The 16,812-nt window shown below is 36.7% G+C and overlaps 1 protein-coding gene across 1 annotated transcript in view; it reads left to right on the top strand.

Annotated features, from left to right (window-relative positions):
- Positions 1–16,812, top strand: part of LOC110124645 (potassium channel subfamily T member 2-like) — a 129,309-nt gene that overhangs the window by 94,984 nt on the left and 17,513 nt on the right. The window contains 1 exon segment of the mRNA XM_070463091.1: positions 7,930–8,230. Coding sequence (XP_070319192.1) covers positions 7,930–8,230 — 301 coding nt within the window.

Below are 16,812 nucleotides of genomic sequence, written 5' to 3'. Positions count from 1 at the left end.
CTACTGGATGAATTGATTTATTTTAAAATAACACTTTGTTCCACAGATGCTCAGTAACCTATGGCGTGAATGAAGTGAGTGAAAGTTGCTCAGTCGTGTCCGACTCTTTGTGACCCCATGGACTATACAGTCCATGGGATTCTCCAGGCCAGAATACTGGAATGGGGTAGTCTTTCCCTTCTCCAGGGGATCTTCCCAACCCAGGGATCAAACACGGGTCTCCCACATTGCAGGCGGATTCTTTACCAGCTGAGCCACAAGCGAAGCCCTATGACATGAATAACTGTTCAATAAAATTTGAGAGATAGTTGAATTAAGTCACCTATGTGCATGCATATGTATAAAGTGTGAAAACAATTTCTGCTATATATCTACATTTCTGAAAATTAAAATAATTAAACTGTTTAACATAAGAAACATGTTCTCATTTATAAAGTCTTCAAGTCTTATTATTATCAAGGCATAACTTTTTGCTTTTTTCAACCATAGGAAGTTATACATATTTGCAGAATAATATAAATTTTTAAGGATAAAATTTTTATTGTAAATGAAAACTGTTGTTAGAGTAGACATAAATTTTCATTTCCTTATGGAATTATATAAATATGTTTCTAGATTCATTTCATATAAAATGTGTGTCTTAGTCTCTTTATGCTGCTGTAACAAAATAGCACAGGCTGGGTAGCTTATATAAAATACCAAAATCTGTCTCTCATGGTTATGGAAGCCATAAGTCTAAGATAAGAGTGGCAGCACCATGAAGTGATGGTTCCATTTTGATCACAGACTTCTCCTTGAATCCTCATATGGTAAAAGGGGCTAGAGATCACCTTTGTTAGTCACTCAGTCAGGTCCGACTCTTTGCAACCCCATGGACTGTAGCCTGACAGACTCCTCTGTCCATGGGATTCTCCAGGCAAGAGTACTGGAGTGGGTTGCCATTTCCTCCTCTAGAGGATCTTCCTGATCCAGAGATCAAGCTCGGGTATCCTATATTGCAGTCAGATTCTTTATCTTCTGAACCACCAGGAAAGCCTCAGGGGTCTCCTTTATGAGGGTGCTAATCGCACTGATGATCGACCCACCCTGCTGACCTAACAACACCCCGAATTCTCCACCTACAAATACACTTGGGGTTAGAATTTCAACATATGAATTTTGAAGGGACACAAACATTCAGATCAGACCATCAGTTCAGTCACTTCAGTCACTCAGTTGTGTCCGACTCTTTGTGACCCCATGGACTGCAGCATGCCAGGCCTCTCTGTCCATCACCACCTCCTGAAGTTTACCCAAACTCATGTCCATTGAGTTGGTGATGCCATGCAGCCATCTTATCCTCTATCATCCCCTTCTCCTCCTGTTGGTCCTTTAATGGACTGGAACCTGGTGGTCTGGAGTCGACGATGAGAGAGTGAAAGAAGGAAAGAGGCTAATATTCCCTGGGTTATGCAGCCAGCTTTCACGTTCCAGGGAATCAGCCAGAAATAGAGAGATAAAGAGAAAGAGAGAAGAGAAAGAAAGACACACGGGACCCAAGCTCTGATGGAGCAAAGGTGTTTTAATCAACATGGTGTGGGCATATATACTGTCTTACAAGGTAGTTATTCTCAGCAAAGATAAAGATTAAAATTCCAGACTTACAAAACATAAGGTGATCCCTATTAAAGAGAGAGAGTTGTAAACAATCACTTTTTACCATATGGTTCATAAGAAGGAAGAGGGTACTTATCACCGTATTGAAAAACTAACGAAGGACATGCCTGGATTCCTCAGCCCCAGGAAAGGCATGCCTCTCCTCTTAATTCCTGAATATTCAGGAATTAATAAGGACCAGAGGATTCCTGACAGATCCAAAACAGCACACAGGAAGCCTCCTGTTAAATGCTTCCTGACATCCTCCTGCCTTCTATCTTTCCCAGCATCAGGGTCTTTTCAAATGAGTCAGCTCTTTGCATCAGGTGGCCAAAGTATTCGAGTTTCAGCTTCAACATCAATGTCCCAATGAACATTCAGGACTGATTTCCTTTAGGATCAACTGGTTTGGTCTCCTTGCAGTCCAAGGGACTCTCAAGAGTCTTCTCCAATACCACAGTTCAAAAGCATCAGTTCTTCAGTGCTCAGCTTTCTTTTTAGTCCAACTCTCACATCCATACATGACTACTGGAAAAACCATAGCCTTGACCAGATGGACCTTTGTTGGCAAAGTAATGTCTCTGCTTTTTAATATGCTGTCTAGGTTCATCATAACTTTTCTTCCAAGGAGTAAGCATCTTTTTATTTCATGGCTGCAGTCACCATCTGCAGTGATTTTGGAGCCCCCAGAAATAAAGTCAAACACTGTTTCCACTGTTTCCTCATCTATTTGCCATGAGGTAATGGGACCAGATGCCATGATCTAGTTTTCTGAATGTTGAGCTTTAAGCCAACTTTTTAACTCTGCTCTTTCACTTTCATCAAGGGGCTTTTAAGTTCTTCTTTACTTTCTGCCATAATGGTGGTGTTATCTGCATATTTGAGGTTATTGATATTTCTCCCGGCAAACTTGATTCCAGCTCGTGCTTCATTCAGTCCAGTGTTTCTCCTGATATACTCTGTATATAAGTTAAATAAGCAGGGTGACAATATACAGCCTTGACACACTCCTTTCCCTGTTTGGAACCAGTCTGTTGTTCCATGTCCAGTTCTAACTGTTGCTTCCTGACCTGCATATAGGTTTCTCAAAAGGCAGATCAGGTAATCTGGTATTCCCATCTCTTTCAGAACTTTCCACAGTTTATTGTGATCCACACAGTCAAAGGCTTTGGCATTGTCAATAAAGCAGAAATAGATGTTTTTCTGGAACTCTCTTGCTTTTTTGATGATCCAGTGGATGTTGGCAATTTGATCTCTGGTTCCTCTGCCTTTTCTAAAACCAGTTTGAACATCTGGAAGTTCACAGTTCACGTATTGCTGAAGCCTGACTTGGAGAATTTTGAGCATTACTTTGCTAGTGTGTGAGATGAGTGCAATTGTGTGGTAGTTTGAGCATTCTTTGGCATTGCCTTTCTTAGGGATTGGAATGAAAACTGACCTTTTCCAGTCCTGTGGCCACTGCTGAGTTTTCCACATTTGCTGGCATATTGAGTGCAGCACTTTCACAGCATCATCTTTCAGGATTTGAAATAGCTCAACTGGAATTCCATCATCTCCACTAGCTTTGTTCATAGTAATGCTTTTTAAGGCCCACTTGACTTCGCATTCCAGGATGTCCGACTCTAGGTGAGTGATCACACCATCGTGATTATCTGGGTCATGAAGATCTTTTTTGTATAGTTCTTCTGTGTCTACTTGCCACCTCTTCTTAATATTTTCTGCTTATGTTAAGTCCATACCATTTCTGTCCTTTCTTGAGCCTATTTTTGCATGAAATGTTCCCTTGGTATATCTAAATTTCTTGAAGAGTTCTCTAGTCTTTCCCATTCTATTTTTTTCCTCTATTTCTTTGCGCTGATCACTGAGGAAGGCTGTCTTGTCTCTCCTTGCTATCCTTTGGAACTCTGCATTCAGACCATGACAACATATAAACATATTTTTATTCTTACAAATATTAGTTTAAATCTTATTTTTTTAATTAATAATTATGTGAGACTTCTGACTATTAAAGTACTAATAAGTCAAGCCAGAGTTCTCCCATTATATATAGAACCAGTAAGAAATAATTCATGGAAGCAAAACAGTAAATTTCTTTCACGTAAATACTTATTCTGTTTTTCATATTCCACAAAACTTTAACCAAAGAAATTTTTTTTTCCAAGAATTTGTTTATATTTCCTTGATTTCTTATGAAGTATAGTCACTGACAGAGAAAATTACACCAAAATATGAGTCATTCCTGTCTTTTTCATACTTGTGTTTTGCTTTTATATAGCTCCTCATAATTATTTATTTTTATTTTCCCCATTTTTGTATAAGATTATGAATCAGAATATTAACTAATATTGATTGAGAATTTACTGAGACAAGGCACTCTGTTATTTACTTTTTATGTGTCATCCCCTAGATTTGCTTGGAGAAAGACTGTGAGCAAAGTAAGAATAGAATTATCATTTTTCAGATAGGGCACTGGGGACAGTCTTAAAGAATTTAAGTCACATAACCAGGAATACAGAACAAGTAAGTGTATTTAAACTGAGCTCTCTCTGATGCCAGAATACTTGTTTTTAAGCACTCTATGACTCTAAGTTCAGGAAAAGGTCCTACAATGAAATCATGATGCTGTATCCTAGCACCACTCTATTTAATATCTCCTGTTGGTCATGATGTCATGTTAGGAGCACAATAGAGCTACAACCAGGTGATGAAATGGCCTTGGAAAGTATAAATAGATCTTTTAAAATGCACAAGCACATGTGCTTGCACACCCCACTCCCCACACACATTTAGTACCCAGTAATAGAATAATTTCACATTTATTACCAATCATTGACATTGTGGATCATCATTCCTACTAGGATATATTATTATTAGTATGTGTAGGAGTTTACAGGTGACATGTTTTCTTTATATATTAAGTATGAATTTGTACAGTATTTCTATGAGGTAGAATGTGAGTATCATTATTCTTATTTTACACAGCAATTACACAGTTTTATTGTAGGCCCAGAGCTAGAAAATATCCACAACATCACTCAGATTTGTGTATCTTAATACATGTAAATTTGGTATACTTTTTATTATATCCTATTGGAAGGAGGAAAGAAAGGAATGCAAATTCCAAGCATACAAATAACTATCTCTGTGTTGTGAGTTTAGATTTCTTAAACTTAATCCCCAAATCCTTCTGATTTCCTTTTTCTTTAGTTAAACTGAAATATAAAAAGAGATGTTACTTTTATTGAAATAATGATAAAAATGCCTTGTGAGTCCTATGGTTTTTATGTAAATCATGATATTCTTGCCTTTGGGGGAATTCAAAACAGTGATGAATCCACTATTATTTAGCTCATATATGCTGGATATAATTCCTGGTACACATAACTAAGAAAAGCATTCACAAAGATAAAAAGTATTTTATCCTCTACTTGGAAAATAAGCTAATTTTCAACTTCTTCCCTAAAATATTTATTAACTTCTGGTTCTGTGACTTGACTTGTCAGTGACATTATATGAGCATAATATCTTGAGTATTTGATCTGACAAAATTACTCTTTCCACATATTTATGGGAAATAAAGCTATTACACGGAGTTATGACTAGAAAGAGTACTTCAAATAAATTTTAGATTCTGATTCACAAATCTGTGCAAGCCAAGTATCTAAATATGAATGAACTAACATATTTTTGATTTTGCTATAAAGTACACATAAACTGAAACTACTGAACATAGATTGATATTCTTTACTGATGGTAGATATTACTTGAAGTCTTATATATTTTACTTTCAGAGGAGAGGATTTTCAGTATATCATCAACCAGGTAAGAACTAGAGTAAGTTAAGACTTATAAAGGCATCCATTGTTGCAAAACCACGGTATAAGAATTTTTAATACTTCCAACCTAAATTCTACAGCGAAAAAGAAGTTTCTATTTTGAATGAAGTATTATCTTACTCCAATGGGATTAAATGTATACATGCTAGTATATATAAAATAGATAACCAACAAGGGCCTTCTGTATAGCATAGAGAACTCTATTCAGTATCCTAAAATAGCTGTAAGGGGAAAGACTCGGCAAAATTATATATAAGTAATATATGTATAATTTGTTTAACCTTCATAGCTTCATAAGAGACCATTTCTTTTGTAGATGGAATTATATATATTATATAAAATACATTTATATAACTGAACCATTGTACTGTGCACCTGAAACTAACACACTGTAAAGCAATTATAGTCTTTACTTAAAAAAAATCTAAAAAAGAGAGAAATAGTCTCTAATTATGCAGCAATGAAGGTTTAATAAATCATTTTCATACCACTCTCTACAGTACTGTTTTGAAACAAATGTGAATGAATATTTGCATTTTTAATTGAATTTAAGTGTGAGACCAGGTCAATTTCATAGCTTGCCATTAGGAATTGTGTGTAAGGCATTGACTGAGCTGCCATCATTTATATTCACTTTAAAGGATCTTATTGGATCTGCCTTCTGACCTTACTTAAATTGGTAATTCAAATTCTATTACTTTGGAAGCCAGGAGCACATGCATGTTGTAGCTCAAACTTCCATCCACACACGGCGAACACAGCGGGTTTGTGAACACAGCTCTTATGCACAATAAAATGCAGGAAGTTTCCCTTTGCACGTGCATGATTTAGAAAATAAGGCTTTCTGGTTTGAATCATGGTTCATTTCATATGACTTCCTAGTATGAAAAGCAACAATTCTGAAAGAGGAAGCTTTTGTTTATATTAATGTTACTGAAAGAGTGTGGTAGGGTCCAGCAGCTCACCATTCATAAGCAAATAAACAGCTCAGATTGGTGGAAAGGAAAGTTTGCTTTATTTCAAATGCCAGCAACTGGGGAGAGGAGGGTGCTGGATGTCTGTCCAAAGGCCAACTCACCCTCTCCCCCTTACACTGGCAACCAGTGGGGATAGAGCTTTTATACACAGAAGGAGAGGCTACGTGCAGAAACAGCACAGTCAGCTCTGATAGTCATCTTCAAGTTGATCAGCATCATCTTGATTGTTTTAGGTACAGTTAATCTTCAGTTCCAGGGCTATTTGTTCCCATTTCTCTGAGGCCAGTTCTTGGAATTGTGAGCAGCTCATGTCCTGGTTACAGTCTGGTCATCATGTAGTAATGTCTCTACCTGGTGTTTTAGTATATATAAAACAGCTCAATGATATGGCTCAGAATATTATGTGCAACCTTTGAAAAAGCACTAAAGACCCTTGACTGTGCTTAATGACTACATTGTTATTATTTAGTCTCCTTTGACTGTTTTCCTTTGTTTCTGCATTTCTCACTTCTCTGATTAAACTTACTCTTTGACTAAAGTTTTCCACAGACAAAAAGCAGGCAGTGGTCATGGTAAGGGGGCAAACACCACTAAGGTCTTGCTCCATTTCAGTAAGCGCCTATAATCAAAGGAAAGCTTCTCATTTTAAAATCAGATTTAGTAGTAAAAGAGTAGATCAAAATGGACTTTAGGAATTTTTTCATTGTTTTTCCTTCCTATGAAGAGTAGCCTAATGTAAGTTTTCTTTGTGATTCTAGAATATATTTGTGAAATATCAATATTTACAGCATACTTTCACTTAGACCACTGAAAACAGTTCCTGAAGTGTATCGTAATATTTTGTCAAAATTATTTATGTGGTAAATAACTAATGCATAAATTAAATAAAATATGCTTTTTGTTTTCCTCGGGATCATATGAACAAATAAAAAATTCACATGTTATAAAGTTCATGCCAATGCCCTCTTTAGAAACAGCAATAATTTAAAACCTTGACAATATTATTAACTCCAAAAATAAGCGAACTTTCATAATTTTTTAAAAAATTTCATGTGGAGTACTAGGAGTAAATTGAGGAAAGTCCATTACTTTGACTTCATTTGAATAACACTGTAAAATATCTAGCTCTTTTTGTTTTGGTTTCAAATAACTCTATGCCAGTTGTTTGTTAACTCTGATATATAAAATGTTAACTTCTTTTTATAAAGAAACTTATACTGGAGTATGCAAGGATATTTTATCTGGTTCACTGTAAGTTCGAAAAACATATTTTCTATTACTTTTAGTAACATAAAATTAGTGTCAATAATGATGATCTAGTAATATAAAATTAGTATCAATAATGATGATCTTGTTCTTTCTGTAAAAACTCTCATGATATATATAATTATGTCAAGATTTAGCACACAAAAAAATATGAATAGAACTCTAGGCTACCTGATTCTTAAGATATCTAATTACCATATGCACTTCTTTTAAAGTCTCAGATATCCATCAGTGTAGAAGAGTGGGAAGACACCAAAGATGCTAAAGAGCAAGGTCACCACCGAAGTAACCACCGCAACTCCACATCCAGCGACCAGTCAGACCACCCGCTGCTGAGGCGGAAGAGCATGCAATGGGCCCGCAGGCTGAGCAGGAAAGGCCCCAAACATTCCAGCAGAACCGCGGAGAAAATGACCCAGCAGCGCCTGAACCTCTACAGGAGGTCAGAAAGACAAGAGCTTGCTGAACTTGTGAAAAATAGAATGAAACACTTGGGTCTTTCTACAGTGGGATATGGTATGCTCTTTACAAGTATTGTATGATGTGGGCTTGTGATTTCTTTTCCTTAGTTGGAACAGAGTCAGCTCTAACTTAGTAATTTAAGAATCACCTTTTTGCTTCACAGGTCAGTTAGGAGAGACTAGTGACACATCTAACCTCCTAGAGACAATTATGAACATGATATTAAAAAGAGAGGATTGAAAAATTTAAATATTTGCTCAGGTCTCTAGGCACCATGTTGAACCCATTACAAGAATTACTTTAATTTTAATTTTCACAGAAAACTCTTCCATTTTAGAGATAAGGAAACTAAATAACTTGCTAATTAGCTTGTTAATAGCCTGACTGACGTTTTTATATCCAGTTCTGTCTGGCTCCAAAGCCTGTTTTACACACATACACACAAACTGCATCTCAATTTAGAAGCCTGGGATAAAATAAATTTGTGGCAATTCTAAGTGACTAAATGGATAAGCTACAAATGAATGAAAATGTTTCTATAAAATGTTCTTATAGTTAGTTGTGATCCAGAAACACAGAGTCTTCAAAAGCTTTAATCTGAAACTCAAATGATGCTTGATCTCATAGTGCAGGTATGTCTCAATGATTGTTATGCTCTTACATTGATACATAATTGTAATATAGATATGTTGCATATTTGTTTAGTTGCTCAGTCATGACCTACTCTTTTGCAGCTCCATGGTCTGGAGCCCTCCAGGCTCCTCTGTCCATGGGGTTTTCCGTGGACAAGAATACTGGAGTGGGTTGCCATTTCCTATTCCAGGGTATCTTCCCAACCCAGGATCAAACCCACATCTGCACTGGCAGACAGATTCTTTACCCTTGAGCCACCAGGGAAGCCCCAAACTCTATATTAGACACCTCTAAAAAATAAAGATTATGAAAAGAAGATTTGGAATCTAACATCTCAGGGACCTCTGAACTTCTCCACTTATTTTTAATTCACAATAGTTTATCCATTCAACAGATTTTATTAGGTTGCCTTCTGAGTTCCAAGCACTGGGAATAAAACAATGACCTATTCAGACAAGACCTCTGCATTTATGGAATTTATGTTCTAGTGTTAGCCAGTAGATTTGTTGTACTATGTAATTCTTCAAGGCTATTTTCGTATTTGTGAAAATAAAATAATAATCCCTATGTCATGGATTTGACCTGAAGGACAAATGGGATAATGAATAATAATGTGCTGAGCCGATAACTGGCATTCAGCTCATCCACCCATCTACTATGTCTAAGAACAGCATGTCTATCTGTGCTTTATACATGAAAATAGTATGTTGTTTTGTTTTGTTTTGTTTTTTGCCCATTTCAACAAACAAACTGCACCTTTGGAAGTGATGTTGTCTTCACTGAGAATACATGCTATGAAACAATTATTGTTTTGCTTGTTTGCTTTTTTTTTTTTTGAGGGAAAGGAAATGTCTTACTTATCCTTTAAGCTTTGTATTGCCAACCAATTTACACATTTTCTGACACATAGAAATCCAGTAACTAGATGTTGATTGCATGAACAACCAGAGTGCTTACAGGGTCTCAAATATAAACTATTTCCTTGGGTCACCCAACCCTAGTGCACACTTGAGCCAGTGCTTTAACTTGTGACTTTTGATCCCATATCTTTTTGTGTCTCTGCTGGACCACTTATTTTTCCTACATTACTGTCAGTATTTTGTAGCACTTTACAGATTTGAAATGTTTTTAAGTGCTTTGTAATAATTCATGATGACTGATTTAACCATTAGTCTTAATCTACTATGTCCTAAGTAAGTCTGGCCTGATTCAAGAGCATGAGCAGATTTCTTTTGATATATTAGATATGAGACAGAAAGGACAGGAAAAGGGAAAGTCACAGGATGACTTTTGAGGGCTCTAGCTTGGGCAAGTAGTTCATAATCGTGGCACTCACTGAACTTAGAAGAAGAATACTTGGGGTGAAGATAATAGATTTAATTTGAGTGCCTGGAAGACTTCATATGGATAATTAGCCATAAGAGGCAAGATTTCTGCTGAATGGTGTTCAAGAAAAAGAAATGAGATGTGTTTATAGACTTTGACATCATCAGCCTATAGATTTTAAAGTAAGGTGATAGATGGCTTCCTCGGTGGCTCAGAGGTAAAGAATCAGCCTGCGATGCAGGAGATATGGGTTCAATGGCTGGATCAGAAACATCCCCTGGAGGAGGGCTTGACAACCTACTCCAGTATTCTTGCCTGGAGAATCCCATGGACAGAGGAGCCTAGCAGGCTACAATCCATAGGGTCGCAAAGAGTCAGACACAACTGAGGCAACTTAGCATGTGTGCTCACAAGGTGATAGAAGTTGGTGGAATAACCCCAGATGAAAGACTATAGGAGAACTCTAGAAAATACTCACGTTTCTGGAATGATGAGGGAGGAAGTATTTAAAAAAGAAAAAAGAAAAAAAGAAAAACAAGAGGCTGAAGTGTCTAGAACTGAATTACCCAAAATATGTAGCATAGTACAATATTATGCTATCTATTGGTTATGTGATCTATCATTACACTGATCTTTTATATCTTTTGAAGGCAGCTGAGGCCTTGGGTAGTCAGAGGCTGGTCACTTCCAGTCATGAGAAATTTTGTCTTCTACCCCAATGTGATATAAAATTGTATTTCCTATGTGCTTTATGATATAAAATCTTGAAATTTTGGAGTAGAGAAGGAATCAGTAATAGTGCAGAAAGTACAGTGATATGTCATTGCTGACCTCGGTTAAGTGTCAGTCGGATAGCATGTGTGAAAGGCAGATCCGAGTAGCCTGAGTAATAAATTAAGAGTTGGATATAGTGGATTTCATGTATTAGGGACCCCCAAGGTAATAGATTTTAATCTTCTGTCTATTGCTTCAAAATCTATCGCTTGCATTGCCAAAGTATCATGGTAAAAGATGCAGGTTGAAATGTCAGTCATTTTGTTCACATTCCATCCTGCAGGAAGGATGGTAAGGCCAGAGAAGAAAGGATTATCTCCTCAGTTAAAAAACAGTACCAAGTAGCTGCATACACCATTTCCAGTATGTCCCACTGGCAAGCTGTATGCTTTGTTTTCAGTGGCCTAAATCTAATATTACAGAAAACAAAACAAATGGCTATTGAGAGACAATTATCAGTCTCTGCCAGAATGGTTATGTTATTTATGAAATTTTATTCTGAAGGAGAGGTGGGAAATATGGAAGTAGCTGAATGAGGAAGTGGACAGGGAAGAGGGATTGTTTTATTTTTTATGAGCAGAGAGGTATAAGCACATTTAAATAATAAGATTAAGCTACCAGTGGAGAAGTTGAAAGAAAACACAGGAAAAAGAATGCACCCTGGAGCCTTTGCTTAGATACTTGGAAGTGAAGAAAAGACGAGTGTTTTATTTTATTTTATTTTTTTGTATTTTGTTTTTATTTTTTTTCCATTTATTTTTATTCAGTTGGAGGCTAATTACTTTATAATATTGTAGTGGGTTTTGTCATATTGACATGAATCAGCCATGAAGTTACCTGTATTCCCCATCCTGATTCCCCATCCCACCTCCCTCTCCACCTGATTCCTCTGGGTCTTCCCAGTGCACCAGGCCCGAGCACTTGTCTCATGCATCCCACCTGGGCTGGTGATCTGTTTCACCCTAGATAATATACATGCTGTTCTCTCGAAACATCCCACCCTTGCCTTCTCCCACAGAGTCCAAAAGTCTGTTCTGTACATCTGGGTCTCTTTTTCTATTTTGCATATAGGGTTATCATTGCCATCTTTCTAAATCCCATATATATGTGTTAGTATGCTGTAATGTTCTTTATCTTTCTGGCTTACTTCACTCTGTATAATGGGCTCCAGTTTCACCCATCTCACTAGAAATGATTCAAATGAATTCTTTTTAATGGCTGAGTAATATTCCGTGGTGTATATGTACCACAGCTTCCTTATCCATTCATCTGCTGATGGGCATCTAGGTTGCTTCCATGTCCTGGCTATTATAAACAGTGCTGTGATGAACATTGGGGTGCATGTGTCTCTTTCAGATCTGGTTTCCTCAGTGTGTATGCCCAGAAGTGGGATTGCTGGGTCATATGGCAGTTCTATTTCCAGTTTTTAAAGAAATCTCCACACTGTTCTCCATAGAGGCTGTACTAGTTTGCATTCCCACCAACAGTGTAAGAGGATTCCCTTTTCTCCACACCCTCTCCAGCATTTATTGCTTATAGACTTTTGGATAGCAGCCATCCTGACTGGCGTGTAATGGTACCTCACTGTGGTTTTGATTTGCATTTCTCTGATAATGAGTGATGTTGAGCATCTTTTCATGTGTTTGTTAGCCATCTGTAAGTCTTCTTTGGAGAAATGTCTGTTTAGTTCTCAAATAATTTCACAATTTGTATGGAAATACAAAAAACCTCAAATAGCCAAAGTAATCTTGAGAAAGAAGAATGGAACTGGAGGAATCAACCTGCCTGACTTCAGACTCTACTACAAAGCCACAGTCATCAAGACAGTATGGTACTGGCACAAAGACAGAAATATAGATCAATGGAACAGAATAGAAAGCCCAGAGATAAATCCACAAACCTATGGACACCTTATCTTCAACAAAGGAGGCAAGGATATACAATGGAAAAAAGACAACCTCTTTAACAAGTGGTGCTGGGAAAACTGGTCAACCACTTGTAAAAGAATGAAACTAGAACACTTTCTAACACCATACACAAAAATAAACTCAAAATGGATTAAAGATCTAAATGTAAGAACAGAAACTATAAAACTCCTAGAGGAGAACATAGGCAAAACACTCTCCGACATGAATCACAGCAGGATCCTCTATGTCCCACCTCCCAGAATATTGGAAATAAAAGCAAAAATAAACAAATGGGACCTAATGAAACTTAAAAGCTTTTGCACGACAAAGGAAACTATAAGCAAGGTGAAAAGACAGCCCTCAGATTGGGAGAAAATAATAACAAATGAAGCAACAGACAAAGGATTAATCTCAAAAATATGCAAGCAACTCCTGCAGCTCAATTCCAGAAAAATAAATGACCCAATCAAAAAATGGGCCAAAGACGAGTGTTTTAAAATGCATAAACTTGTAGGTGCTTGTCAGGAAGCTGAGTAATGTTTTGCATGATAGTAAGAGGTAAGGTCCTTTGCTAAGAGTGATGGCAAGGGTAAAGGTGAGTGGTTAAAAATAAGCCAGAATGTTTGAAGTTTCAGGGAAGGGTGTCCTTTCTGTGCGAGACTGAGCTTCTTGTCTTATTCTTCATCTAAAAATTTTATATAGAATATTTCAGACATGAATAGATGTAGAAAGATTAGTATAGTAAACCTTGATGTTGTTTAGCTGCTAAGTCATGTCCTACTCTTTTGTGACCCCGTGGACTGTAGCCCACCAGGCCCCTCTGTCTATGGCATTTTCCAGGTAAGAACACTGGAGTGGGTAGCCCTTTCCTTCTCCAGGGTTCTTCCCAACCTAGCGATCAGACCCGTGTCTCCTGCACTGCGGGTGGATTACTTACCCCTGAGCCACCAAGTAAGCCCTAAGGAACCTGGATGTACTCATTTCTCAACTCCAGTAATTATCAGATCAATAATTATCAGATATTGTTCCATGTATGTGCCCAGTAATTTCCTTCACATCTCGTATTAATTTCAGATAAATTTCAGACCCATATATTTCAATATATACGTCTATTACTTAAGTGCTAAATTAAAAAATATAGCCATGTACAATTTTCACACTTAAAAGCAATTTTAATATCATCAAGTATTCACTTAGTGTTCAAATTTCCCGTGATCTCACAAATGTCATGATTTTTTACACTTTTTATCTAAATCAGGATCAATTAAGGTCCATTCATGGAGATGGGTGACAAGTTTGTTAAGTCATTTTTAAGTTTCCCCCATCTTGTATTTTTCTTACTCAGTCTATTTCTTGAAGAAACTCACACTGTTGGTTTCCTAGACTCTGAATCTCCAGGCTAAATTGGTCCATTCTATCCCCTGCTTTTTCTTTTTTAAACTATTGTGTTACTATTATGAATTCCTAGATATAAATGTATTTTATGTTTTTATCTGCATGTTATTAATTATTCATCAGTTTTAAATTTGACCAGTGGAAGCCTCTTCAGATAGCTTCCTGAGTCCTTTGTCATGACGTCAACCATATGTGATAGACTTGCCTTGCTCTCTGTAGGACTAAATGCTCCCCACCTAAAATTAAGTCATTTCTCCCAGGATCACTCAAAATGTTAATCAAATTTTAGAGATATTCATTTTGCTGCATTTGTCACTTTTTCTAAGTTTATTGGGGAGAGCTAAAAGATTAGGCAGAAGATAGATAGGAAGACAGATAAACAGTTTCACCCATTCATCAAGATATTTGCAATTAAAATGCAGGCCACCTGGGTTTTTATGTAAGTTTTTCTATCCTGTAGCTGTACTTTCTGCTATGCCAAGATTAATGCTCATCAACCACAATAGAAATGATGGAATTATAAAATTCATATTATTTTTTCACAATTTACATAAAACAGTCTCAGAATAATAATGCAGTGCTACTCTTAATACTATAATTGCCAAAGCATGAATTTTTAATGCACTCCTTATAGACTAGCCCAACAGGAATGTTTAGTAAAATAATTCCAAGTCTTGGAAAAGTTCTCCTTGCTGTAGTTATACCATCAGTTGGATATCAAGTTAGACTCCTTTCTGTTTTCAGGATTTAAGAATTTCTTTTCCTAAAATTTGACTTTGTTTTTTTAGTGATGTAAACTTTGTGCACAATTCAAAGCCGAATATTTAATACAAGTTATATTAAAAAAATTTAACATCACTCCCCATCACTTCTACACAATCTCCTTTCCTCATGAGTAACTTTTTTTAACTTTATGGTTTATTCTTCCATTTTTAAATACAAACTTTAAAATGTAGCTGGCAGCATGTTCCTTTCTCTTTTTCCCACATTGCTTCTTCTGCTTAATGGTATATCCTGGAGATCATTGATTTAGTAGAATATAGAAATAGTTTTTATTTGTCTTTGCCACTGTCTAGTGCTTCATTGTATAGAGGCATAATAGTCTATTAAACTAGTCCTTTATGCCTTTTCTAATTATGAAGACTCTTGCAATAAATATGCATATGCATATGTCTTTTTGTATTTTTTCCCAGTATACTTTTGGGATGGATATCTAAAAGTGAGATTATTGGATTAGAGATTAAACATATATAATTTTGCTATTAGAAAAATTTTCATCCCTAAATGTGTTTGATTTTGCATTTCTACCAGCAAAGTATGAAAGACTATTTTCCCAAAATCTTGCCAGCAGAAAGTCATTAGACTTTTATGTATTATGCCATTCTAATAGATTATTTAAGTGGTATCTCAGTGTGCCTTCTTATTATAATGAGATATAGCATCTTTTCATGTGATTAAGAGTCATTTTCAATGAATTGTTTTCATTTCTAGCCAATTTTATAGATTTGTTTTTGTTTTTAATGATTTAGAGGGGGCTTTCCAGGTGGCGCAGTGGTTAAAGAATCGACCTGCCAATGCAGGAGACACAAGAGACGCAGATTCCATCGCTGGATCAGGGAGATCCCCTGCAATAAGAGTTAGCAACCCACTCCAGTTTCTTCCTGGGAAATCCCATGGACAGAGTAACCTGGTAGGCCACCATCCATGGAGTCGCGAAGTGTAGGACACAACTGAGCAAATGAGCACTCACACACACACACACACACACACACACACACATTGGGCAGATTAGAAATGTGGCTATTAATTGTGGATGTTTCTTCCTCAGCCGAGTTTTTTCCTATATTTCTGTTATTTAGTATTTTAATCTAAGTTTTATATTGTTTCCATTATTATTGATCTATTCTGAGTAATAGGGACACTTTCTCTCCTCCAGTTTAAAGGGGAATACTTCCATGTTTTTCATTACTTATTTGGCTTCACCTTTTGCATTCAAATATATGATCTATTTGGAACTTATCCTGGTATATTTGGTAGGCAAGGGAATGCATTTTTGTATTTTCTAAGATAATTTTCTACATTGAGTTATATGATGTGCTGTGCTGTGCTTAGTCGCTCAGTTGTGTCCGACTCTTTGTGACCCCATGGGCTGTAGCCCACCAGGCTCCTCTGTCCGTGGGGATTCTCCAGGCAAGAATACTGGAGTGGGTTGCCGTGCCCTCCTCCAGGGGATCTTCCTGACCCAGGGATAGAACCCAGGTCTCCCACATTGCTGGTGAATTCTTTACAGTCTGAGCCGCCAGGGAAGCCTTTAGTTATGTGATACCATTTACTAAAATGCACACCCCATTCCATCGATTTTTAGATCCTGCTTTGAGCAGATCTCAAATTCATACATGTTATTGTGTCTATTTCTAGACTTTCTATTGTGTTACACAGTGGTGTGTCTGCCTGTTCAGACAAAACCACCCACTGTTTTAATTGCAGTCTTTATAGTGTATTTTAATATCCAGTAGGGCTAGGGACATTTCACTCTTCTTTGTCACTATTTGCCTAACTATATTTAGATATTTCTTCTTCTGAATTAATTTTATAAATAAC

This window comes from Odocoileus virginianus, unplaced genomic scaffold, assembly GCF_023699985.2.
Source record: "Odocoileus virginianus isolate 20LAN1187 ecotype Illinois unplaced genomic scaffold, Ovbor_1.2 Unplaced_Scaffold_26, whole genome shotgun sequence".
Taxonomy (NCBI): Eukaryota; Metazoa; Chordata; class Mammalia; order Artiodactyla; family Cervidae; genus Odocoileus; species Odocoileus virginianus.
Note: the sequence above shows the minus strand (reverse complement) of the source record. Positions and strands in the feature narration are given on the sequence as shown.